Source organism: Podarcis erhardii (assembly GCF_964252035.2).
Source record: "Podarcis erhardii genome assembly, chromosome: 6".
NCBI classification, from domain to species: domain Eukaryota; kingdom Metazoa; phylum Chordata; class Lepidosauria; order Squamata; family Lacertidae; genus Podarcis; species Podarcis erhardii.
In genome coordinates, this window is record NC_138510.1 from 47,424,055 (window position 1) to 47,451,771 (window position 27,717).

General features: G+C 43.9%; 1 protein-coding gene and 1 long non-coding RNA gene across 4 annotated transcripts; one reads left to right on the top strand and one right to left on the bottom strand.

Moving 5' to 3' along the window:
- Positions 1–1,393: 1,393 nt before the first annotated feature.
- LOC309344358 lies at positions 1,394–5,266 on the top strand. Its single transcript, XR_014157691.1, has 2 exons — positions 1,394–2,222; positions 3,647–5,266. It is a non-coding gene; the product is annotated as an uncharacterized lncRNA (long non-coding RNA).
- A 5,503-nt stretch (positions 5,267–10,769) lies between these two features.
- Positions 10,770–27,430, bottom strand: MTCH1 (mitochondrial carrier 1). 3 transcript variants are annotated; one of them, XR_014157690.1, is made up of 13 exons: positions 27,203–27,429; positions 26,462–26,546; positions 24,039–24,145; positions 22,099–22,176; positions 20,953–21,010; positions 20,051–20,102; positions 18,500–18,559; positions 17,635–17,728; positions 16,261–16,308; positions 14,981–15,048; positions 14,272–14,347; positions 12,753–13,529; positions 10,770–12,678 (listed from the first exon to the last, which is right to left on the bottom strand). XR_014157690.1 is itself a non-coding variant. In XM_081866650.1 (12 exons), exons 1-12 carry the CDS (start codon positions 27,374–27,376, stop codon positions 13,461–13,463), a joined length of 969 nt encoding a protein of 322 aa, XP_081722776.1. In that variant the 5' UTR covers positions 27,377–27,429; the 3' UTR covers positions 10,770–13,460. The 3 variants fall into 3 exon arrangements, 2 of the variants coding, with proteins under 2 accessions (XP_081722776.1, XP_081722777.1); XM_081866650.1 differs by having other exon boundaries at positions 10,770–13,529; XM_081866651.1 differs by lacking the exons at positions 10,770–12,678; positions 12,753–13,529; positions 14,272–14,347 and adding an exon at positions 14,641–14,873 and having other exon boundaries at positions 27,203–27,430.
- Between the last annotated feature and the right edge of the window lie 287 nt (positions 27,431–27,717).

The following is a 27,717-nucleotide window of genomic DNA, read 5'->3' on the forward strand; positions in this document are numbered from 1 at the left end:
GAACAAAGAAAAATATATTAAAAAACAGTATCTAATGATAGACACAGAACAGCCCGTAAATGGTTAACATTTTGCAAAACACCAAGATGAGGAATAACATGGCTGAACTTTTCTTCTTGAAGGCTATACATAAAATCCCCCTCCCTGAAAAAATAAAAATAAAAATCCAAGGGAATATTTATGCCACAATTCTTGGTCAACCCAGCTCTGCCAAATTCCATGCCTTCAGAAATAGACACTTCTTGCCATGAAAGACATTTCTTTCGACATTGTAAAGCCATACTTTCTCAGCTAAGGCTGCCATGTTGAATTGCAGTTCTGACATGATTCAACACTTTCCTCTCTGCTGCGTAGTGTGGCAAAAATCCAGGAAAAAAACCCCCAATCACCCAGCCCCCCTCCTCCCGGTACCCATAATCGAAGCATTTTTTCCGAGAACCAGAATAAAGAAAAGAGCCCTGATCTATGGCTGGGCAGTACAAATAAATTAAAAAAAAAAAAACCACCATCAGTTTGTCTGGTTTTTTTTGTTTTTTGAAAAACCTTGTATCTTTTAGCCCCACGAAAAGCGGGAAGGTTGCGGCAGGGAAAGGAGGATGTAGCAGTAAGTACGCGCCAGAACATTTGGACAAATAAAAAACGGCATTTTCAAACATTTCTAAAAGAGCTACATTTGATTTCGTACCCGAAAGAGACGTGCCATGAAGGAGAAAGGTTTTGTTGCTCGGTAGTCGCTCTCTTTAGTTCCGATTATCTGGACAATCATCAGGAATGGTTTTCTCCCCCCCCCCACTCCGAGCAAGGCCAGTTTGAGTGAGACAGCCCCCACCCTGCGTTCCCTTTTCCTTCTCACAGCAGCTCAGCGCCAAGAAATGGGCGGTGCCTGCATGCCAGGCTTCATCCGAATGAGACGCCAAGGCCGACAAGAGGCTGGCACAAAGGGAGGCTGGCAGGAATTCCAGCACTTGGAACCGTTGGTTAGCGTGCCCCTGGGACGGTCTCCCATTATTAACATGGTCTTTAAACATACTTTTAAAAAGACAACAAACCCACAAAAAACCCGGCCGAACACTCCAGTGACTTTTCAGGAGCTAGTGCACGGAAAGTTTTGCAGCTTTTTGTGGGAACACCCTCCAAAGGGCCAAAACGAAGAACAAAAAAAACCCCCAACCTCAGCAAACCAACACCCTAAACCACCCTCTTGCTTCCCCAACAAGCATTCCCCGGTCTCCCCAATGTACGCACGTAAAATAAATCTTGGCTCCTACTGTCCTGAACTCGGGATGCTGGTGGTGGCACAGTTCTTTAACCCAGCCAAGAGAGATACGAGGGCGGGAAAACAAAAACAAAAACACAAGACCCACCCACCCCCCACATCATCTTAGTTATGCAAGAAGCATTTTCGCTTTTGTGAAATGCCTCATTTGCCGATTGAAATATGGAGCTAAGAGACAACAAAAACAAAACAAAAACGGAGGCAGGTGAGGATGATTTTTTTAAAAAGGGAGAGAGAGAGGGAAAAAAGAAAAGACAGAAAGAAAACCAACCCAGAGGAGAGCAGACAGGCCCCCACATTTTCCATTTTGTCCGTGCCAGTCTTAGAAAGAGACAGAGAAAGAAAGAAGAAGAAGAAGGGGGCAGAGTGAATAGCTGCCTCGTTCGGAAATGGGCCTACAGCCACTTCCCACTTTGGAAGCCTCAGCAGTCATTCTCTCGCTCGCTCTCTTTGCGTTCTCCCTGCCCACTCTGGCTCGGCTGCCAAGTCAGAGTTGGCACAGCTTCCCAGGCAGCGCGGAACAAAGCCCTCTCCCATCCCTGAACAGGCACTGACAGTAAGCAAAGTGACAGGCACATCTTCTGCATGTTAATCCAAACGGAGAGGAGAAACTGGCGTGAGAATTCAATCTCTCAATATCTCTCTCTATAGAGATATATAGTCATGAAAAACAAAAAAAGCCTCTATCCAGCCTGCTTGAAAGGATCCTTAAAACAGAAAAAATACAGCTAGCTGCAATAAGGATTGGAGAAGGGAGGGAGGGAGGGGGGAGAGAAGGATTTACCCACCAGCACCTTGGCAAAGAAGGCTGCTTTGCATCTGTTGTACCTGTTCCTGTTGCCTTCCTTGCCTTTTGGATTTGTGACAAGAGAGAAAAGTCGCCTCTGGTGGGTTGCTCAAAGCTGCGGGTCTGCAGCCCTGTGCAGGAAGTTGGCACCGATCCCAGGTAGGACTTTACTCCCACATTTCTACCCTCCACCTCCTTCCTCTCCTTCCCCTCCCCTTCTCCTTCTTTCTCTCCACCCACCCACCATCTCCCTTGGTAAATCCCCCCCTGCTCTCCCTCAAAGCCTGTTCTTAACTTACCTCTTTTTCCACTGCACCACTCTGTGCGTGTCTGTGTGTGTGTGTGTGCGTGGGTACATTATGGATCGATCAGATGCACTCAGCACCCTCCAGCATCCAAGCTAAGAAACACAAACACCCTTTAAGGGTGACCTGGGCAGCAAAGACGGCAACAGCTTCCTGCCTGCACTGGCTCCCCTAAATGCCTGTTTCAACACATGGAGTTGGGCAGTGGTTGGGTTAATTCTCTCTCCCCCCCACCCCCGTGCTGCCAAGGAGACTGGACAGAACGCAAGGGAGGGAGAAAAAAAAATACTCCGAACTCTGTACAGGGCAATGAAAGGAAAATGTTGAGCTTCGTGAAACTCCTAAATCCAATCCCCCCCTTCCCCCCCTCTTTTAATACTGCCTGGGCTTCTGAATTGTTTGAGCCCACAATTGAGAGGGAATGTACAGTATAGACTCCCTGCGACTGGCAAGAGTCTTGCAAGGGGGGGGGAGAGAAAGAGGAGGAGAGTTCTTACAATCAAACAGCGAGAAGAGCAAAGAGAAATTAACATCCAATTAGTGCCGTGTTTAACGAAGGAGACAGAGGCAGCCGTTGTTTTATTGCCCTGTTCTTTTCTTTCAGCTCTGACAGGCAGCGCGAAAGGCACCCCCAGATCGCGGTGACGTCATTTCCCACCCCCCCCTTTTCTCCTCGTCCAAGTTTCTCAGAGGTTGGCCATCACGTTTGCTGGAAAAGTTAATTATATTTATGGCTGAGCTTCAAACAAAAAAACAAAACGGAAAAAAGCACGCTCTCCTTTCTCTTCGGCAAGGAACCCAAAAAATTTAAAATAAAATGGAAGATACCAGCCCTCTTTCTCTCTTTCTGTATCTCTCTTTCTCTCTGCTTGCCTGTGTGCCTTTGCTTGTTTTCCTGCTCACTCAGCTTGTAAAAGTTTGAGCTGTGTGACACTCTACTCGGCCTCCTTTGGCAGCGTGACAAGAACTGCTTTGGTGTATCAAAGAGAACAGGCAGCTTTTAAGGAAGAAACTCAATTCAGAGAGATTAAAGAATTATAATGTTTTAATCAAGGGAGAGCAAGAGGATGAGTGGGAGGCTTTTCCTTACATCTGGATCAACATAAGTGGCCCTCTAAAGGCTTGCAGCAGCAATTTGGAATTGGGGAGGGCGGTGGGGGGGAGAGGGAAAGAGATGAACTTAGAAGCAGGAATCCAGCATTTATAGTCTCCCTCTTTTCCTCCCCCCTTTTCTTTCTCCCCACACACCACATGAACTCTGTGGGCCGCTGCCTGAAGGAGACGAAGAGACGCCATGATGGCAAGGCCTTTGTATACTGCCGCGGGATCCTACAGCACGCTCAGAAAAGACTTGTGCTTTTGTAGTTGTGGAGAAAGATTATTTCCTACCACACAGAAGACCCCTTGCCCAACACGGCCACCTTTCCACAGCACCCAACTGGGAGGAATCCAGCTGCTTCCTTTTTACCTCAGTATTATAGCGACGTATTCCCTCCTACCAGGAAGGACTCTCCGATCAATAATGGGAGACGGGATTCTCAAGCAAGGTGCTTTTAACCTCGCAACAACGCCACGAGCTTTCCTTCCTCTCTCTTCCCCCTCTGCCCCCTTAGTTTTCGCCTCTTGAATCCTATCCAAACTGTTTGGAACTGGATTTTTCCAGCTGCTGGAAGGAAAGCAGCTGAGCTTAAGAGCAACCTCCTTGGGTTCTGACTGAAATCGTTTTATTCCAGCGATGTCCCTTCTTGTGCTCAAGTAACGGCTGCCATTTCAGGCTGCAAGTCTAGGCTCAAGTGGAGGCCTCCGAAGGTAGGAGTATATATCCGGGGATAAAACGAATCTAGTTGAAACATACATTGAAAATGAGATTTATTCAAAACCGTAAAGCCAACTTGAGTATGTTGGCAGGAATGTAGTATATAAATAAACAGGCCGATCTTTATTAACTAAGGAAATAGTACGCTTTTAGAACACAAGAGTAGCCGTGCTGGATCAAACCAAAGGCTTCTCTAGTCCAGTATTCTGTTCCCACAGAGGCCAATCAGATGCCTACTGGTGGGACACAAGCACAGTAGCATTTCTCATGTTCTTCTGTAAGATGTGCCCCATCTATTTCATTAGGTCAATGAATGGATGGATCAGCCTGTTTCTGGTCCATGCCTCTTTCTGGTGTGTTTATACAGAAGACTGTCCTGTCCCCTTTCGACATCAGTCTATTATATTTCTACCTAGCTATCTATTTATAGTTTTCTATTTAATTTTCTCAAAAAATGCATTTAAATAGGTATCTAAAATAATATGCATTTTGAACATATTGTCTCACGAAACACGCCTTTCGGAATGCATTTCCTCTCAAACCACATATTTAAATGCATATTTCACTGAATATGCAGCTTGAAAATGCCTAGGAATCGCATCAGAAATTTTGGAAAAGTGCAAAATCCAAAGACATATGGGTTCCAGTTCTCACATTAGTGTGGGAGGTACAGATTGGGACTGTTCATCATCTGAATTCGCAGAGAACGAATTTTCCAAGCATTCAAACTACAGTGCAAAAGTGAGCCCTGCAAGTGCTGCCCGAACACTGTTTCAATTCCTTACTGAAGATTTCATTATGCTGAAATTCCAACAACCCTCAGTCTTGCAAGGCACCATATGATATTGGAACGGAACAGTGGAGGAACCAAGGTGGTCATTAGTTTTTTGCCTGAAGATTCGTTCATTTACGTAACTTGAGTCTTGGCTTGCAGCAAGTTCATGAGGTACACAGAGATGGAGCATCCATTTAAATGTATCCGTTTAATAAATTTGTATATAGTTTTTCAAGAAAGAAAACATGTCCCTAGAGGCATTTACAAGCGAAACAACAGATGTACAATAAAATACAATTTAAGAGCATGAGTTAGGAACATCTCCTGACAGACAGTATGGCTACTGTTCTCAAAGAGAAGGGGTACTGGGAGAATGAGGTGCTAATGACTGCAAATTAGCACTTCAAACCTTCCACATCAATCTTGGGCAGGAAAGAAAAAGAAGCAGCCAGCAGAGCTGAATGCAGATAATATAGATTCAAAGCTCTTATTGCCCCATGGTACGCACATTCATTTTCTGTGGGCCACCATGATCTCTGATCAAATATTGTCTTAGGTTTTCTTGGCACTTCACACAGTACCTAGGAAAAGCTTCAAATATCCCCAGCAGTATGGCTCATACTATGGCAATATATTCAAGACAAATATCACACTAATCTAGCAATGCCTGGATAAATTTTGGAAGCATTTTAAAGTATACCGAGATAGATAGATAGATAGATAGATAGATAGATAGATAGATAGATAGATATAGATGATATTTATTATTTGTGTCAATATGTTAAAGGATGGATACATATTTTTACAGAGAGAAAAATGTGAATTTTCCTTTGGGAGAAAAATCAACAGCAGCACAAGTCTGCCTTTGGCCCAGACTTCCATTTACTGATAATATCACATTAGGGATGGGGAGAATTTTGATTCAATTCACATGTAATGACAAGCCTACCTAATCTGCACTTCCTGAAGCAATACCCAAACCAAAACACAGCCATCTTTCGAAATTTGCATTTCTCTGAATTTTGCAATGCAGTTCTCCATCCAAGCCATGTGCACAAAAATGCATATATTGAGACAAAGTGTGCATTTAAGTGTACATGTTAGTGAAAGTGACATACAGACATGCATTTTTAAAGGGAAAACTGCTTTACAAAAAAAATGTGTACATTCAGTAAAACTGAATAAGAAACTAGGAGAAATTTGCAGTAAAATCTATTACGATGTTGATGAATCTCATAATTTGTTTTTAAATTTATTATTTTTAAAAAAAAACTGAAGCAGGAACATAGACATCTGAACTTAAGGCTGGAAAAAGAAGAAACGGAGAGAAACAAAAAATAGGCAGATTAACCGATCCCTACTTGATATTCACATTGACCTGAAATACGAATTCCTTGCCTTCCAATTCCCTGCTCCAAGGAAAGGAAACCCTCTAGGACTGTAGCATAGCTAGCTGTCTGCCCTGCACTCTCTCTTCCCTTCCAAAGCCAGCCATGCCCTTCAAGCTGCTCAGTGGGAATGCAAGGCCTGACCCCACCCCCTCTAGCTGGGCTCTGCTGTCTTCTTGTCTACGTGCTGCCTGCTCTGGCACAGTACAACAGGAGCAGAGAAAAGCAAACATTCCTATCGCTCTGGGCCAAGGGCGTGCTCCACAGCCTCAAGAATGGCTCCTCTGTTTAGCATAGGGCAGTGCGTCATCTCCACACACTGGTTCTGCGTGTAGAGCAGCCTCCATAATCTTGGAGCACAGGTAGGAGGCGGCAGCTGAAGCACACCTTGCCAAAGCCTGAGGCCCTGAAAAGGCCTCGCTTTTCCCTCTGTTTGCTTAGAGCAGCTTTCCTCAACTTGGTGCCCTCCACACGGTTCGGGTTATGGCTCTCCTCAGTCCCAGTCAGCATGGGCTGGCTGCAGCTGGTGAGAGTAACAGTTCCAGCAACCTCTGGAGGGCAGGAGGCTGGCAGTCCCTGCCTACAGGATGGCTTCAGAGCAGAAGAATCCAAGCTTCAGCTGAAAGCTGTTTGCTTCCAAAAAAGATTCCCATTGAATGCCGGCGCTGAGTAACACGCCAGAAATTCTCTGCATATTCAAGTGTTTGTCAAAACATTTGAAAGCACAGCTTGACCTCTAATGCCATTTGATTTCAGTTGCTTGACAGTGTCAAACAGTAATTAGCAACTGGGACCTGCAACAAAAGGTGCAGCATGGATGTCTTACCAGCCAATCAGCCACACCGTCTTCCAAGGTAGTCCATATTTTCCCTCCTCCATGGTCCCCCCCATATTTTTCCAGTAGTGTTCTGTGGTCATTCAGCTTTGGGCCCCCTGTTACATTTTGTTCCTCAAAGTTTTGTAGGATTCCCTTGGCTCCCCAAGTCTACTACTTCTTTCCTCTTTTGCACGTTGACCACATAAAGGCTGGCATTCAAATGAGCTTCCCAGTAGGTATGAAGGTATTTGATAACTATTATAGTGATTTCAAGTAGATGAGAGAGTTTAGACGCGGGTGGCGCTGTGGTCTAAACCACAGAGCCTAGGGCTTGCCGATCAGAAGGTCGGCAGTTCGAATCCCCGAGACGGGGTGTGAACTCCCATTGTTTGGTCCCAGCTCCTGCCCACCTAGCAGTTCGAAAGCACGTCAAAGTGCAAATAGATAAATAGGTACCACTCCGGTGGGAAGGTAAACGGTGTTTCCGTGAGCTGCTCTGGTTTGCCAGAAGCAGCTTAGTCATGCTGGCCACATGACCTGGTAACTGTCAGCGGACAAACGCCTCGACCTATAGAGCGAGATGAGCACCGCAACCCCAGGGTTGTCCACGACTGGATCTAATGGTCAGGGGAACCTTTACCTTTACAGTGATTTTCAAGTAGATGATAGAGTTTAAGGAAAGATTATCTAGAATATCTTCACAACAGGAGGTACACAACATAAGCTCTTTTAGCGTCACAAAAACCCATAGCTGTGATAGCAATAATCCGAAAGCAAAGGTATCAGCCTGATCCTACAGATTGCACATGTAGTTACTTGCACCTGACGCCTGTGAAGCAAGGCAAGTCCAACTGGTTCTAATTGTGAGCCTGTGACCAGAGGCTATCTTCCATTTTACTCCTTGCATTGCACTTAGAACAGCCTTGCCATGGTATCTGGTAACCGACAATATTTGGCAATAGCTGGCAATGGAGACAGCTGGAGAGCTGTTTTGTGGTTCATACCTGCCCCAAAACAAAACAAACCACAGCATGCATACTGCCACCTTCTCATTGTAAAGTGCTTGATTTTTAGGATAAACATTTCAGATCCAAATTAAAGAGCATCAACATTTGAAATTTGGGCAAACTTCAGACGTTTCAGCTTTTATCTGAGAATTCAGGTTTCATGACAAATCCACCCAGATCTGTCTTTTTGCATGGTTCTCAGAATTAAGAAAGCTGCTCACTTGAAATAGACATCTCAGTGGCTCTGATCTTCAGCAGTCTTTCCACCATGTGGCAACAGAAGCTCATTGGGAGAAAAATTCATTGCTGATAAGCTTATCAACGCGAATGCTCCACTAATGGGTCATCTAAAGAGGGGGCTCTGAGGATATGGATGCCCATGCGACTTGGGATATCTAAGCGAGTCAATCTGCTCGACTTTTTAAAAGCAACTAACATTCCCCTGTAGACTGGTCCCTTTTTTTTTGCGGGCTGGAGATGACCCAGGAATCTCCTTTCCTTGGACCCTGATTGTTGTAAACAAAAGAGCTGCAAGCCACCCACACGTGCCACAAATGTTCTTAGCTGCAGCTTCCTGCAAAACAGCAGCTCTGCATCATGCTTGGGGGTGAAAGAGACACACACACACAGAGAGAAAGCCATTGGCTGTTCAGGACAATATGCCATGCACTCAGAGGCACCAGACGGAAGTAGCTGCCAGAACCAGATATAAAAGGGGAAGGAAGCAGATGCAAAAGGGGAGGAGAGGAGGGGGCTGTCCCTGGGGGTAGACTGTGGAAGGACGTGAAAATGGATGGGAACAGAGAAAAGGGAAGATGAGAAATTTGTATAACAGGAACATTCGCCTACACAAGCCCCTGCAAGGCAGACTTTTTAACTGGGAAGGGCTGATCCACACTCCCCTTCCTCTCCAGTGAATGAATTTTAAAAAGGGAACGTACTGAGCAGTTTCATAAGAAGAAATCCCTTTGAACACTCAGAACTGAACCACTTCAAGTTAAAAATAGGAGATGGTTGGCACGCTACATACTGGCCAGAGGTACCAAATTTTTACAGCTGACTGTGTGTGCTCTCTTTCAGTGGAGCCAATGTATTGTTTTAGTACTTCCAACCCCCTCAAACCAGAAAAGCTTGTGCTTGTCTGCCCACCAATGCATGGCTGGATTTCTACAGTGAACTGATGTAGTGCTGACCCAGAGAGAAAAGGGTCTTTCCCAGGCTATTTCCCCAAATTCTTGATGGTGAACTGCAGTGTGACAAGAGAATAGAAGCTTATTATGCCTCAGAAGATGTGATCCTCAAACAAAGTACCCTAAGCACGATCACCACAGTGCTATTGGAAAGCTCATAATCAAAATCTGCATGTAACTGGGGAAAGCAAAGTTTGCTTTATATACAACTACGTATATAAATTAGCACCTTCAAAAGTGACCCTGACCCTGTCACTGCTGTTGAGATCTTACTTTTTATTAATAATAATTTAGTAGTCAGTTGTACAGTAAAACTACTGCCAGAAGCCAAATGTCTACCTAATCTAATATACATTCTTTACCAGATCTCTAAACAAACTGAACTATGTTTATGAGTTGCCAAAGCCTGGGATCTGGTGAAAAGTGGATGTTTCAGCAAGGAAGACAGCCTGGAGTCCAAGACAGTCTATTGAGGCTATTGTCTAGGATAGGGGATGGCAAACTGTGCTCTGTGGACTTCATTCAGGTGACCTGAGGTGCATCTGAGGATTTGTAGCTGAAGATGAGAGTTGGCACATCCATCATGCTGAATATTAATTGTATTTTTATTGAGTCTTTTATTTTGTATACTGTATATTACAATTCAAATTCCTACAACAGGCAAAAAAATAATTAAGTGGTTGACCAAGACCCTAAGCCATTTTGAAGTGGTTGATGGAGAACCACTGATGTGTAAAAATCTTTAGGCCAGGTGATATGAAGGTGACTTATACCAAGTCAGACCACGGAACATATAGTCCCATATTGTCTACTCTGGCTGGCAGCAACTCTTTTAAGGTCTCTGAAAGGAGTCCTTCCCAACCCTGATACCCATGTTCCTATAAATCAGAGGTGATCTCCAGAGGTTGCGGGACTATTATTCTCATCAAGTCCAGCCAACATGGCCAATAGCCTTAGTAGGGCATAAATAAGGAAGGTGGGTATGCGAAAACTGACTTACCGAGGTGCAAAGGACTGTCTGCAAATTCAATTGAGAAAATTGAAAAACAAGCAGCAGAAGCCGTTCGACTTCCGAGGTGCCTTCGAAAACAGAAGCATTTACTTCTGGGTTTTCGGCGTTTAAGTTGTGAAACGTTTGTCAATGGAGATATTCGAGAACTGAGGTACAACTGCATTTTGTAGCCTTTGCACAGCAACAGTGTGGTGCAGAGTGAACATTTCATTCTAGTTTCATTGTTCTGATTGGGTCTGACCTTTACAGTCTCATTTGAGCAGGATGGACATAGCACATAACCACAATGGGTGTTTTTGTGTGTGTGAACATTTTAGATTTAAAAACAAACAGACTAGGCGGCTGAGATTTACAGTTCTTGGGTTCATGCATAACGTTAAAGAAGCTCAAGGGATGTCATTTTCCACAGTTTTATTTCAAAGTGAATTCAATTAACAGTTATAAAAACAATAGCATGCAGTTTTATGGTAAAGGTAAAAGCATTAAAGTGACAGGTTGGGTCAAAGGGATAAGGTAGCAGATATTTTAGATACAAGAGCCTCCCACATGTACTAATAATACATGTACAAATATGCTATACAGGACAAGATCTCCAAAGCATCAAGACAAGTATCTGTTCAAATGACAATGTTTGGAAAGTAAAAGATTTGGAACACCTATCTGGAAAACAAATGACCCTATTCCTCCTCTGAGGAATTGTTGCGGTTCCTTGGATGCAAGAAGCAAGACCAGGCTCTTCCTGGGCTCCCCAAGGATTTAGAGGGGGGGGGGAATCACAAGACATCCATATCATTTTTCACTGTATGACATTACAAAATTAATGCCCTTCCTTCTGACCCAGAAAGAATCCCCAGGCACTGCAGAAGCCAGCACAGATGCATTTGGAATTACTTAGTAACACATACACCACTCATGCACATACAACAAAGAACTAACAACACAGCAAATGGAATGGGGAAAGCCTATGTACAGCAGCACTGGACGGGAATATAGCCATTTTTTGTGTGTATAAATAAGCTCTGATCACAAACGAAGGAATGCCTCTAACACTTTTACTGGACAAGGAGTTAGTTGCCTTTAGAATCCCAATGCTGGATTTTCACTCCCTCATCACCTAGTTTCCTGAAGACAAACACTAATAGTTGAACTTAAGTTGAGCCAGCGTGCTACCACCACATCCTTGCTGAAATGAAACACTACTTTAGTGCAATTCACAAATAAACTGACCTTTCTTATATACTGTTGTGGCATACAAGATCAAGTAGTTTAAAAGTTGCAGAACCAAAGCAACCACAAAGCAACCAATGTGGACAACCACATTAATTGACAAGAGTTGGTTTGGCCTTTGTCTCAAGCTCAGCACCAATTCACAGAACTAAAGTGTGGTGAGAATATGAGTTTAGCAGAGAAGTCTCAAAATTGTTGGTAAAGTTGATGCTTTGCCAGGAAGATAATTTCCCAACGTTTGCCATGCTACTGCAAAGATGCGAAAGTGGGGGAAGCAGTCAGCTGTGGACTGAACTGTCAGCCATGCTTGTGGCGAAGTAGCCGCATGACACCCTCTTGACTGTGGAACTGATCTAATAATGAAAGTCTTCATGTCAACCAGAGCCAACTCACATGAACTTCTAAAGCAGAAATTAGAAAAACTAATCATGGCCCAAATTCACATGATCAGAAGGCAGCCCTAGCTATGACAACCAATGTGCAAAAACCGTTCTGTTCTATACAACAAAGCTACAAGTCCTTAACATGGCAGACTTTCTTGCCCAGCATCATCTCACAGTGGGGAGCACTGCTGAACTTAGGTCTAGACCAGCAAGTCTGACAAGCTTATTCACATACAGGTCAGCACAACATGTGTGTTTTTGTCCCAGAGAAAACATTTCCTTTCTTTGCTTACATGCTATCTCAGTTTGACCATGATTCACCCCCAGCTGCATCCCCTTGTGTGCCCCAGAAGGTCCCCTGGCTTCATGAGTGGCAGAAGAGCCCTAGTGTACATATGTGGTATCCACATGTGACCCTGTGGACACTATTAGTGCTACCTGTTTCTTCACCAAATGCTATACCCGGGGCTTTTTTCAGCTGGAACTTGCTGGAACTCAGTTCCAGCACCAATTAGGCGGGTGCTGTTGCCATTCTGAGAGAACCAAGGAGGCATTCATGGTGAGTTCTAGGACCTCTTTTTCTAGAAAAAGAGCACTAGCTATACCAATTCTGGCTTAAACATCTCATTAGTGAGCAACACTCAGCTCAGTCTTAAGATGCTTGTAGTTATGTTCCCTTAGGAAATGTATCTTCCCTCTTAGTGTTCAACACCCCCTTCCCGTGCTCAGGTTGTTCAAAACCCAGATAAAATTGATTACTCTTATGTGCCAACTTAAGAGAAGAACCGCATAAAAAATCTGGGTGGTGGAAGACCTGAGAGATGCTATGTTAAACCAAGAATCAGCTCTCTGCATGTCATTGTTAGGAAATGAATAATACTGTCACTTATGGTACGTTTTCTGTGGCTCTCCTGAATCCTAAGTATGAAAAATATTCTAAAACCAGTTGGGATTTTAACATGTAGGCTAGCCAATGAGGCAGAGGCCAAAGCTGACAGAGCTAAGTTTAGCTTCTCCAATTTGTCTAATGTTTTGCTGGTTCACAGACGAATGCAATAATGGCTATTCTATTTTACTTGTCTAACGATGGCACCGAGGAGAGACTGCAACCAACTGAAGTCTCGGCTGGTTTAGGCAGTGCAAAGAATGATGTAAACAAACTTCTCATTGTGTCCCTGACTCCAGAGAGCCATGTGCATGCCAAGCCTTCAGAAGCTATAACCGTTCTCCAGTAAGGCTGTCCCTTTGGACTTTAGGCTTGGCTGGCACTGAAAAGTGTTCCTGCCCCACCCTGACTGGCAAGATCAGCTGGCAACTTAAGTCAACATGGTGCAGTTAGGAAGCCAGTCCAATTTGCTGGGGAGAAGATGCTCTTGCTCTTTCACCTTTGTCTTCAAAATTAAAAAGGAAATGTCAAAGCAAGCATTGAAGGTTTCTTCTACAAGAGTCTAGGTTGACCTCTTTCTCCCAGATGAGATTAATCAATAAGATATGCTGGTGCAGATGCTCTACGAAAAAGTAGGCTGGAGCCTCTGAAGAGCTGCCCCTAGGGAGAAGAAGACAGGAGAAGTGTTGGAAACCAACATTTATAAGAGCTGTCATTTTTTAAAAAATGTATAGTAAATAAGGGTGCTGGATGCAGCAACAGTAAAACAGGAAAAAAATACAAATAGTAATCCCCCATATGCATTCATTTTTCCCTCTTCCTCTTACAGTGGTACCTTGGTTCCTGAACGGCTTAGTCGTCAAACAAATCGGCTCCCGAACTCCACAAAGTGTTCCAGTTTGTGAATGTTTTCCAAAAGCTGAACATCTGATGCAGTTTCCGACTGAGTGCAGGAAGCTCCTGCAGCCAATCGGAAGCCACACCTTGGTTTTTTAACGGTTCCGGGGGTCGAACGAACTCCCGGGACAGATTAAGTTTGAGAACCAAGGTACCACTGTATTTTATATACATCTAGGGAAACCCTGCATAATATTACAGTGGTGTAAAAAGACAAACACCAAATCTCACAGGAATAGACTTTACTGGGAAGATTATCCTTACTGATGTTAGTCTGAACAAGATTTTAAAGATTATGAAAACACTAAAGAGTAAAAATGGCAGGGGAGTTGGGGGTGACTAAATTTGCAAAGGCAGATTTGCAAAAAGTTAAGAATCATCCACTTCTGTTCAGGACAAGAAAGGATGCATGCTTCTGCCATCCATCTGTACTGAGGAACTGCTCAGGAACCAAAGCTTTACTTTCTCTGGCTAAACTCATCTCAGAGTAAACACGGCTGCTCACCTGAGCACTAAAGTGTCTCCAGCACTGAATCCAAGAGGAAAACACAGGGGTGCGTGGAGGGAGGCCAGCAAGTAACCTATACAGCAAAGAGAGCAGTCAGGGAAGAGAACAAACTGAGGGCGAGAGAAGCAAGCAATCAAGGTGTAAACAGGAATCAACATCATTACTGCCTTCAGATGCTCTCATTTATTCAGTTATGACAGACACAAATATATACAGTCCCTGCTCTAGAAAGGGGGCAATACACAACAGAAAACCAAACCCTCTCATTGTTCTACAAGCTGCAGAAACTTTACAAAAAGCCACCGACTTAACTCCATCTCCTTCAATGACCATGAACATTCACAAACCTGAGAGAGACACAGAGGCTGTTCACTTCAAGTTTATTGACCTAAAAATGCTGGCTGGCTAGCAAAAATAACTGTGGGCTATTTCCACATATACACACAGCCAAGGTCTTCTCTTCCTCCTGGTTCCTTCAGTGTGCATCATCTCCAAACACACCAGCCTGAAGTCTGTCTGTCCCAAATCACTTTTTTAGGTGTGTGCAGGGATGCGAGGGCGCGGTTTTTCATGCTGTGTGTGCATATGTCCAGGCTAAGCTGTTCAGTATAGGAAAATATGACTAGAATAAGTAGTTCTGCCAACTTATTAAATTTCATTAATGACGCTGGTTGGGGGTGGGGGTGGGGAGAGTGAAATCACATACCCACAATTGTTCACCGCCATGAGATCTCCCACAAGAAGAAAGGGGTACGTCAGCATGCTCACAGCAATCTGAAACAAAGGCATATCTAAGGCATTCCCTTCCATACGGCAGAGCGAGACACTGTCCCCCACCTCTCCCCCCAAAAAACAATGAGCAAGAAGCCTCATGCAACAAGACAGGACCAGCATATTTTGAGTGTGCAGAGAGAGAAACTTTTTCACCCGAGGCAGCTTAACTGTCAGTTATGTAGAAAAGCAGCATAACAGGCCCAGATATACATCAACTGGCAGGAAGAACTGCAGCTGAAAGATGCTTAACAACAGAGCTGCACATGCCTGTTAAAAATTACACGTGGAAAAAGATCCATATGCATTAAGGATAAGTTATGATGACAGCTGGTTTCCCCACCCACATCTTGCACTTTATTAATTGTGGGTTTATTCAAGTCTGGTTTGGCATTGGGCAGTTTCTCGAGCCCAAGGAGAATCGGGGTTGACCAGCAATTTTTTGGCCACTCGCCAGTTGCAGTTTCATAGGACTTACAGGTAGGAGACTTGGGCCTTTCATCTAACTCACCTCGCCTCAAGCAGACCAGATTTTTTAAAGTGGCCAACCTGTGGCATAAGCACCATCGCTGGTGGAGCAAGAGGCAGTGACTGTGGGAGCCAGTACAGTGGTGCCTCTAGTTGTGGACTTAATCTATTTCGGGGTGCTGTTTGCACCCTGAAAAGTCTGTAACTAGAGCGCCTCTTCTGCACATGTGCATGGCACGATTGAGCGTTTCTGTGCTTGCACGAAGCGTGCTGATTGCTTCTGCGCATGCATGGGCAGCGAACCCGGAGGTAAACACTTCCAGGTTTGCTGGATTTGTAAGTTGAAAGTCCATAACATGAGCAGAACACAACATGAGGTATGACTGTATTTGGGAGTGAGCCAAGTCTACACAGCCTGCCTGCCTCCCTCTGCAAAGCTATGCTGATGAGAAGAGGCCAGGAGCAGAGGCCTGGGATGGGTTACAGCTACTACAGTGTGCAATAATGCCTGTAGCGGCACTGTTTCATACTTTGGACCACATTTGAGGCACACTTGCCAAAAAGGCTGCCAGTTATGGCTTTAAGTCAGGATCATAAATCAACTGTTCAAACCCTGAGATCTGAAGTTCCCAGTTGCTGGGACTCAGTACTTATACAAAGTACTGATTTCCCTAGAACAGTGGAAGAGAGAAGGAGAACAAGTCATATGTCGACCAATTCCCCCAACAGGCACAATCGCTTACATACCCCCATCACAAACTTGGTGTAGCTTCGTATCACAGAGGCTTGGCTGAACTGAAACAAAGAGAGATCAGAGGTTTCTTCAGGCTCAAACCATCACACACATTGAGCAAATACAAGCAGATCACCGGTTATCAACAAGGCTGCATGGAATATGCAAAGAGACTGGCATAGTTCTAGATATAACCTAAACCAGATCTGAGCTAACGCAGGTAGCAACAGCTTTAAACTGACAAGAGGCACCTACTAAACCAGGTGTGGGGAATGCTTGGTCCTCCAGATGTCACTGAACTACAAGTCCCACTGACCCTGCTCACTGACCATGCTTGCTGGGGCTGATGGAAATTGTAGTTCAGCAACAGGTCAAGGGCCAAAGGTTCCACATACCTGCACTGAATTGAAGACATTGTAAACACAACTCCACAAAGACTGCTGAGTTGTTACATAAGTACAGGTAATTCAGCTTGCTCTTCTATGGAAATAACTTTTCCATAGTTACACCCCACCTGTCTTAATATTTGATCCCATGTCCCCAAAGGGGAAAAGACTTCATGAGGCGTATTAACAAGCAGCTCCCAGCAAACAGGTCTGTGAGTTTTGATATTTTCTTAGCCCAAATTAGCATGCTGCAAACTAGGCAAAAACTGAATATGGGGAATCAATGATGCTTAAGAGAAGCCATATGCACTGAACAGAAAAAGTTGGCTAGAATGTGGCAAAGGCACTTCCTGGCTGCTATATGGTGACGGCTCGAGCTTGTAAAGTTTACAGACTAGGAGAACAGTATTGCTGGGTGGGGGGAGGTTCATGTTCTCTGCTGAGATTTGTCAGCTACTTAAAACCATGCTCAATTTGAGCTGTGAAAACAAAGCAGAGGGAAGCCTAACAGATGACACCCCTCCCCCTTCAGTTTAGAACATTCTGCAAATCAAGGCTTCAACCTAGATCCGAATAAGTCATTGAAAATTTCCTGCTTCTCTCTCTCTCTTCACACTTTTGCTATAAAAACATAGCATGTTTTATTTCAGTTATAAGCAAGTCTGCTAAGTTCTTCCGACCCATATGTTTCTGTGGAATCATTATTAACTAGTAGTCCCTAAAGCATGAGTGCCAGGTGCAAAATAGTAGCTCAGTCAGGTGGACATACACTAAGAAGTCCAGAAATTCAAGGATAGTATCAAAACCAAGTTTAGAAGTCCTTCCATACAAAAATCCACTCCTGGTTTTCTCTCAAGCATTCTTTTTCACAAGTCAGATGTGTGTGTGTGTGTGTGTGTGTGTGCGTGCGTGCACGCGCTGATTCAGGGCAAATTACCCAGAGATCCACTGTTGCACTAAACCAACAAGCAACTCAACAGGATGAGAAACCCCACCACTCACATTGTCATCCACTGCGTAGGTGTTGATCAAGTGAGCCAGAAGGTTGCAACACCATAGAAAGATGACATCACCTAGGATATGAGGAACTAAACCGCTGAAAAACCAAGAAGGAAAATTGGATAACAAAGACTTGAGTTAAACTACAAGACTTTTGTGGCTATTTAAAACAGAACCATTGCCTTTAAAAAAAATAAAGATGCAATTTAGACAAAAACCTCATCAAGAGTGACCAGAAAATGCGGTTAACCCCTACCCTGATACAGAGATTCCAATCCTCCAGTTCTGTTAATTCAAAAGGAAATCACTAACTCATTCTACATGGCATTCTACAGCACAGATGCATTTTAGAACCTCAGTGCTGATTAAAAAGTAATCACAGATAGAATAAGATTTGTTGATCTCCTTATTGCTGTTTTGACCGAGCCATTCCTAGTAATTATTGTTGCTTAAGTAGCAAGTCTGGGACTCCTTCCAAAAAGTGCCTTAGGCTCTGACATAATGCAGGGAGGAGCTCCAAGGCTGAGGTGCTGCCTATGAAGCCCCAAGTCATTTGCTTTTGTTGGTTTTAGGTGACATGCAAGAGACACTACTGCCTGGTCACAATGGGCCACAATTTATCTCTGCTATGTACCTGCAGAGCTTTACAATTCCAAAGGAGTATCCTATTTGGAGCAGCATCCTATGTACTGTCTGATAGAAAAATGTTGAGTGCAGAACTGAATCCTAAGGAATGGGAACAGCAACTTCCCGTTCTGCTGGCAGATGACTGTTTGGAATAAGAGCTGGCCCAGGGTGTGGCAACTGACCAAGAACAAAAGTTTCAGATTGAGTAAGGTTTGCTAGGAATTCAGACAGACTCACGTACACAAAGAATCCCAGGAGCCCTTCTTCCTTCCAAATTGTCCCAATGGAGCTGAGCACGCCCCTGTTGAGAAAGGAAATGGTTAAGACTCGGGGAAGCAACTCTCACACGCCTCTGCAGTCAGCAGCACATTTATGCAGCTGCTACTTGTATGCTTCAAGCAGGGGAAAGAAGAATTGTCTTCCTCTCCTTGGAACAAACCAACTGCTAAATTAGCATTATGATTCTAGCACAGGGGTGGACAACCAGCAGCCCTTGGCCTAATTTCAAAGCCCTCAGCAAGCAGCAGTTCAGACCTCTGGCCAGGAGTAATCTCTCCATTGCCAGGGAAGAAAAGGGAGCGAGAAAGGGGGTTGTGGGGAGGGAAAGCTCTGGTTCTGCCCACAGCCACCTTCAGTCCCACTCACACAGCCTCCAACCAAATACCCTCTCTTCAGAATGCATCTCTCCCCTCCGCCCCCGGTCTCTCTCTCTCTCTCTCTCTCTCTCAAAAAAGCTTCCCATCACCATAATAAAATAACAGTTTGCAGCATAAAAATGTCCAGCAGGGATGAATCAAAGCATATTAATAGCACATAAGTGCAATTCAGAATACTCCTAGTCACAGATACCTAATAGGCCTGTGATTTTTTTTAAAAAAAATCCTGACCTGGGGACAAAAGAACCCTAAGGAGGCACCAAGCCAGTCTCTCTCAGATGGGCTGGGGTGCCACCACACAGAAGGCCCTCTCTCCTTAGTAGCCCCCCACTTCACTTTGCTTAGTGTAGACATCTTCTTCAGTAGAGTCGCTGAAGAAAGAATCAAGGAATCTTGTAGTCCTACTTCGGACCAACTGCAGTTTTTGGATTATTTTTGAAAGCTGCTGTGTATATGCTGCATTGCAGTAAGCTAAGCATGAGGTTACTGGGAGATGGGTAGCTGGCAACCAAGCTATCTCTATTCAGGTGGAACTCTCTCTCCTAAGAAGTGTGCATGGCCTCTGCACTGCAGATTTTTACATGAAGCCTTAAAAGCCATCATTTACAAGCTGCCTTTTGCAATTTTTAATTTATTTCCAGAATTGGTACATACTATAGCGCTCTTTAGCTGTTTTATTAGTCTCTGTAACTGTTTTAAATGGTCTTTTTAATAACTATTAAGGCTGCAGCCTTTGCTAGTTGTGATTGGTTTAGAGTGCTGTATTTATTGCGTTTTTACAATATTGTGAGCTTTCTTAGGTGGAGTATGTCCCCCAAAGCATCACATGCATGTTTTTATAGAAAGCAAATAAATACTTAAAATTGCGACTGCATAGTTGCACTAACTTAAATTTCTGCACAAGGAGACCATTATGAAATTGTATTGGTGTTTCACCTCCTTTTTGTCTGAAACAGAAGATGCTGAAACACATAAAATTCTAGTGGGACAATGGATACGTAGCGTCAAAGACACAGTGGAGTAAGAGGAAGAACGGTGAGCTGTTCATGCTGGTGCTGCTTGGTTCACATTGAACAAATAGTTTATCCAAGACTATTATTCTCAGGTTCAACTCTCAAAGGGCAGAACAATCTCACCTGTACTTCACTTCCCGTCCTACGAACTGGACCATACAGCGCATTGAAATTACTGCAGGGAAACAGAGGCATTTAAGCAACTGCAGTTGCAAACCATTTCATCACTTCATCAGGATCTATCAAGCAGTATATGAGGCACGAAATCCACCCCCCAAAATGCAGCATTCTATCAGTCATAGTTCTTAGTTCATGATGCTTAACAGAGATATAAATGCATACATCCCTAAAAGCAAAAACCCCAGGAGTGCCTTGTGGCTCCTTAAACATTAGCAAGTTGCGTAAGATTTCACTGATTATGGGGAACCTGTGGCCCACCTGATGCTGCCACACAACAACCCAGCATCCCTGATCACTGGCCCTTGCTGGCTGTGACTGATTGGAACCGTAGTTCATCAATGTCTGGAGGGCCACAGGTGATTCAGCCCTGCATCAGAATCCACCCTGTTAGATGTATGAAATATTTTCTTCAGTTGTAGAGTGAATATCCCTCTTACACTTCAGCACATGCACCTATTATTATGTAAGCTGTGGGACCAAAATGTCATGAAATGGAACAAGTCCCGGTCTCTTGTATTTCTATGCAGAGTCAAATTTACTTCAGCAATCATTAGTGACAGCAAACTTCCTTCTCTATAGGTTTTAACACCTGAAAGGGGGGGGGGAGAAATGTTTTCTTTAGTAAGAACATCTCAAAATGAGTCTGATTCAAGATCAGGCTCCTGTCATGGCTAGGAATATCTTCCCCAATTTTGTTTTAAAACAACTGCTTCAAGAGACCAACTAAAAGCTAGTCTTTCTTTTTATCAAAAATTTTATACCACTCGACTGTAAAAAACAAAACAAAAACCCAACATCCCTCAAGGTTAAAAAGAGACTGAAAGACAGCAGCCCACACAACTCACCATGCAGCGGATGAGAGATAACCCGGGATACGCACTGCATCATCATCTCATGGGAGGTCTGAGAAAGAAGGTCAAGCAGAGTGCAGTATGAACCACCTTCTGAGAAATGGCACGGCTGCAACTGATCACACTGTCATTAGGACTATGTTGGGAAACCGATTGCTTTTAAGTGTTTCAGTTTTGTGTTTTGAAAAACAAACCTGGGGGGGGGGGAGGGAACTACACGGAAGGCAGCAATTCCTAGAGTCTCATTACCTCATGCCACGACCTGCCTCCCGCATATCTTTATTCTGATGTAACTGTATACGAGATAATTCAGAGAGATTGTGAAGCTTCGGTAACACAAACAATTTGACCTCAGAGGTATACCCATGTCTGAAGGCAAATTTCTGCTTTCTTCAAAACTTTTCAAGCCTCACAACATTATAAGTGTTGGAAGACCACTTTCAGGTCTTTTATATTCTCATTATGCCGTTTTTCAAAAATCATTTGATGGTATCTAATGCTGCCACAAAACTTGTACAGCAGGCTCCTACTTGAACAACAGAACTTCTCCCTTCTCCGCAACCACTCCATCTCAAAAGCTCTTCCAGAGCATTGGGGGACCCTCTGGAGCAGATTTCAGGTTGCACAAGGGGAGGAAGGGAAGTCCCTTCCATGAGTGTATTGTGCAATACTCAGTTGTGCAAGTGCAGAAAAAAATTCTACAATGGCAATAAAGCTTCACTTCCCTCTCCCCACTCATCTGCCGAATGTCCTCTGCAGGTTCTCTCTACCCTCTGAAGATTTGGGGTGGTGGGGTGGTGGTAGTGAAATTCCATTGTGCTCACAGAAATTGTTCTGCAATTATTTAGTGAGATTAAATCCATTCATTTTAATTTTTAATTTCTTGGGTGGCAGAAGAGCCAGAATCTTAAGAAATCAGGCTGACCCCACGTTTGCATTTTCAACCTTTCCAATCTTCTCACAGCTTTAGCCCCAGGCAGTTTTCCAAGCTAGGTTTAGCCTTACAGGAAGTTGGGGAGAAATGAACCATGCTAACTTTCCTAGATTTATTAGAATGCAAAGTTGCAAAACAGTGTTGCTTTTTTCCAAACACTAGGTGAAAGATTAAGTAAAGAAAGATTGCTCGATAATGGATCCCACCTCTTTTGCCACTTTCAGGAGGGACGTTTTCACATCATCCTTGTTAGAAACATGTTCTATATCCTCCAAAGGAAATGCCTAAAAGACATAATAATAATAATAATAATAATAATAATAATAATAATAATACCCCGCCCTTCCTGGTTCAGAAAACCGGGCTCAGGGCAGCTAACAAATTTAAAACACTTAATTGATGCAACAAAAAACAGCATAAAATACAGTATAAAACGTGAATAACAATAAATTCAGAATTCAAAAATCAATTTGGGGGGAAATCCATCCAATAAACATTAGATGATCACCAGGGCTAGTTGGATAAATTAGTCCTATTTGGGCCAGCGAGGAGACCAGGGGAGAATTAGCTGTGGGATCCCAGAGTGGGTAATCTTCATAAACAGGGGAGAGGGAGGGAAGGAAGGGGAATAAAAGATCAGGCTAAGTTCAAATTGAAAGCCAGGCGGAATAGCTCTGTCTTACCGGCCCTGCGGAAGGAAGTTAAATCCTGGACAGACATTAAGCTCACCTCCCTTCAGAGACTTGGCTATGATGAGCAATGGCACTTGATGCATCTGCTCTTAGGGGTGTTGGGGGGAAATGGGAGAGGAGCTCAGAGGACCATACATGAGGGGGGATCACCATGTTACACCGATTAGGCTGAAAGATAGTGACTTTCCCAGTGAGCTACACCCCCATCTTTGCTTCCTCCTTAAGGAAGTAGGAACCATGTCACTCCATTAGCCAACCTAGCTAAGTGTCTACATGGATTGGCCACAGCTGTCCAGTCCTACCTGAAAATGCCCAGAGTTGAACCTCTGACCTTTTGCATGCGAACCACATGCTCTATCATCAAGCTATGGCCCTTCCCCAACTTCCTTCCCTTCTCCCTATGCTCTTGCTGCAAGGGAGCCATGTCGGGGGGGGGGGGGGCGTGTGTGTGTGTGTGTGTGTGTGTGAGTGTGTGCGCGCACACACAACTTTTTCTGCCTCACAGAAATGGAGAAGGAAGTTGCTCTCCACTTTGAAAATGCCCAGCTTGGAAGCATGCACTTGCCTCCTGCTCATCACCCTGTGTCTAAAGCATCATTAGCAGGAAGAGAATCAGCATGAGGAGGCCCAGACTCGAAAGCACTGAAGGAGCATGAATGAGCCTCTCTTCCCGCTTCCAAGCAATGCACAGACGGGAGGGAGTGGCAGCCGGCGCAGGCTCCCAAACCATAGAGCTGAATCAGGCAGTGTTGAGCTTTCCTGTGCACAGCAGGAGGGGACGGAGTGGAAGGCAGCCAACTCATCTTGGCAGGAGACAGAGCAGCACTCCTCCCATCCTTAATGAGGAGCTGTCACTGACGATTAGAAAAGTGAAATCAACAGCCCCACTGTCAAAGACTGAGCAGGCCAAGAAGTGTCAGACTAACAGGCTTTCACAGGAAATAAAAGGTCACTAAGAGAGGATCAGCACATCATTATTTTAGGGAGGCTGAAGGCACTCAAGACATTCCTAAAGCAGCCCGACTGTGACTTAATAATCAATTAATTTAAAATATGGTCCAAGAGGGCCATCAGTGTAGGACCGTAATAAAAAAAATAAATGCTGAGGATTCAGGAAATCATTCACATAATGAAAAAGGGGGAAAGTTAAAAGACATGCTCAGAGGGCCTCCGTTCAGCATAAGGCCAGCAGCTGCTGCTGCTGCTCTTTCAGCTCAGCAACTCAGGATCTTGCAAAGGATTTACTGCCTCTGGTTGAAGGAAAGGGGCTGTTTGCCACAACCAGAGAAGTGGCAGTGGCGGTTGCTCTTGAAGCTCATTCCTTCTCACTCCACAGTGGTGTCAGCTGACACCTGAGTTATAATGAAATGCTGACCTGACTTTCTTTTTTTAAAAAAAGACATTCACAACTAGCCTTCAGTACACTGAGTGCAGAGAGCAAACTTGAACCTTACCTTCTTTACTCGCCCTCTGCTTACGGTGGATAAAGTGCTAGAGAGAATGCGAGGAGCAAGGCCACGGAAAAGGCCCCTTTTCCCATCCACTTCCACAATGTGTCTGGCTAGGAAATAAACGATTGTGGTGTCACATCATCGTCGTTGTCAGTCTTCAGAAGCTCCAACTTGCAGCTGACTAAACATCTATTTGGAATAACACGTCTCAGGGCATTAGACTATCCACTGATACTGAAGATCCCATTGTAAAACGAGGAGAACCCTGACATTGCCAGCTAAATCTTTCAGCTGTGGTCTGCCTACCTTAAAGAGTTACACTGGATTTTACTGGGCTAGGTCAGAGTGTGAAGATTCCTTTAACTCCTGCTTAGCTGTGTTGCCTCCTTCCACCCCAAAGGGTTCAGGTTATAATCTGCAAAACGTTTTGAAAGGAATTGCACAGAGCCTAAATTATTACAAGCATCAGATGGTAAGACAGAGAGGAAAAACTCAAATGTGCTCCTAGTATAGTATAATGCCGTGGTTGTTTGCTACAGTGGAAATATAAGACTAATTCCACTTTTCCAACCCTCAGGTTGCTGTAAAGCAGTATTTTTTCCTAGCTGTATTTTTTTTTTCAAAAGAGAGAAAATGTTTCTGTAAAAGCAAATCTACAAAGTGATCTTCATTAAACAGCTGTTTTAACTAGCTCTTCAGTTGACTGTCATGCTTCACACAATAAAACAATCACAAAGAAATGCATTTAAAAAGCTTCATTAGCAAAAAAACACCCCAGATTCTAAGTCACAGTATGGTTGCTCTATACCATTATATAAATAGAAAGCAAGGAGTATTATAGATACATGCAGTGATGTATACACATTTTGCCTCTCTATATGCTATAAATGTGTCTGTCTTTTAAAATTCTGTTTATTCAAAACAGTTTGCTAATGAATATTTTTTAATAGGTGCCAAACATTTCTCTAAGGGAAGCACATAAGTGGTATGGCTGAAAGTAGCAAACTAAATCCTCAACAATCATACCACTACTCATAGTAACACTTCCACAGCTAATATCTTTTATAACGAAATGATTTATTTTATAATTTGATTGTTTTATAAAATGTATACACTGCTTGATTGCAAAACAAACAAACCCTTCAAAGTAATTTACAAAAAGGATGTCCCAAAATCAAAAAAGGTACAATCAATTACAAAGGGTTTTCTGGCCTAACACTAGGTATGTTGCTGTTGTTTTTCCTGTAATTTTGTTGGAAGTGACATAGAGTGGCTGGCGCAACCGAGTCAGATGGGTGGGGTATAAGAAACATTGTTGTTGTTGGTATTATATTATTATTATTAGCATTATTCATATAAGTAGATATTACTCACACCAAACTGCACTTTTTGCAGCACATGCAACCCTTTCTAAGTCAATAAGGACCAACAATGATTCCATACAATCTATGGCACAGACAATACTTTTTTCCTGTTACAAAATGACTAGCAATATAAATGAGATAAAGAGTGTTGGCCTGGTTTGCATGCAATACTAAGCCAAACCATGGCTAAGCGTGTGGGTACTCACTGTAAAAATTACAGCCACTTTGTTCCTCCCCCAGTCCTGCTACTGTGCTACTCAAAATGAAGACATGGTTTGGCTTAGCATTATATCTGAACCCAGGCTCATGGTTTGTCTGGAGTGAGGCTAGCTATGTGCCTGGGTTCAGCTGTAGTAGTGCCAAACCATGGTTTCACGTGTAGAGCAGCAGCAGCTATTTTTTTACTGCAAGTAGCTTCATATTCATGCATTCATGCTTAGATACAGTATGACTTAGCATTACATGCAATTGGGCCACTGCCTACAAGATTTAAAAGGCAATAATGCAATTCAGCACATGCCTACTCAGAAGATAAGGTCTACTGGAGAGTACTCCCAGTTTCAACTATGAAAACCTAGTGCACCATACAATTTTAGCTGTAACTTTTTTGTTGTCTTTGTCTGTGATCATTGCAAATCAAGAAGATCTAAGCAGTATTCCTCCTGTAGTATCTATATTCTCATAAAAAAACAATTTTGTTCACAGAAAAGGCATTTTTTTAAAAAAAGAACTGATTTATCACAGCACTATACTACTGTTGACTTATCAACAGTATTATCCTTATTCAACTACAGTGGTACCTCGGGTTAGGAACTTAATTCGTTTTGGAGGTCCATTCTTAATCTGAAACTGTTCTTAACATGAAGCACCACTTTAGCTAATGGGGCCTCCTGCTGCTGCTGCTGTGCCGCTGGCACACAATTTCTGTTCTCATCCTGGGGCAAAGTTCTTAACCTGAGGTACTACTTCTGGGTTAGCAGAGTCTGTAACCCAAAGTGTTCGTAACCCGAGGTACCACTGTACTGACAAACTTTCCTTGGATTTTTATTAAAGTATGCTCACCATATGTAAAAAAGCCAGGTAGGTAAAGTACTTTTCTTCCCAACAAGTTTCTCCCGACAGTTGGAGGAAGAGGTTCATGCCCAACCTTTAAAAGAGATACCAATCAGGCAACATCTGATTCTTGGAAGACTCCCCCATACCAGTGTTCTTCATTCATAAGTTTACATCCTATATAGATGGTACATTTCCCCATTTGTTCTCAGTTCTTACTCAGTTTCACCAACACCAACCGTTTATTAAATTAAAAGATTTACAGGCCCGGTGCCTCATAGCTAATTTTAGTATTGTCTTTTTGCATTGTTCTAACCCACTCTGAACCCTTATGGTGAAGGGTAAACAGTCCAAATCATCCTCATAGACACACCATTTTTAGTTGTGACTGTGTCATTTTATACAGCAAATGGAACAACAACGTTCTTTACAAAATCTAGGTAAATTGCAAAAAGGAGATAAACCTCATTTATGAGGTACTGACCCTCCGCCACCTTTGCAAGGGGTCACACCTACCACAAAACCCGGAAACTGAGTCCTAATTAGGGGCAGCCCCAATAATTAAGACGAAGGCTGCACCTACTTGCCCAGGGATGCCGGGAGGCACATCCCAAGATAAACAGCAAATACCAATAACTCTAATTAATTTTCGGGCCCTGCTTCGCAACCCCCAAATTCTTGGGGCTGCCTGCTCCGTCAGAGGCCCACAGAGACTGCCCACCCGGAACCGGCTTTCGGATGCGACCGCACCTGCACCAGCAGCTTAACATAGAGCAGAGGGTGGCTCAAGGTCGTGAAGCCGGCGCTCAAGGCCACGAAGAGAGCGTCGGCCCCCTCCGCCGGTCCCGGCCCCATTCCTGGCCCAGCGGCTGCGGGAGGTACCCCAGGGCCCACCGTTACAGCCGCCATCCCCTCTGCCCCCATCCAACAAGGGAACGCACTTCCGCGTACAGCTTCTTGCCCTCGTCACATGACCGAGCCCTTCGGTCACCGGGCTTCTACGTCATCACATCACGCAAGGGGAAGGGCTGCGGCAGGGAGGAGGAACTGGCTGCTTTATTGCATAGACTCAGAAAAATAGTAGAGTGACCACGGATAAGGATAACTTCCGGGTTCGTTTTCATGCTAACCCCCCCCCCCAATCCTGGGTCGGACGTGAAAGCGGGCTTTGGCGAACAGTAAAAATAATGAACCAGAGTTTCAAGAATTGTTTGCTTTAGAAGCGATCCATCCAGGAACACCCAGGAAAAAGGGTCGTTTCCTAC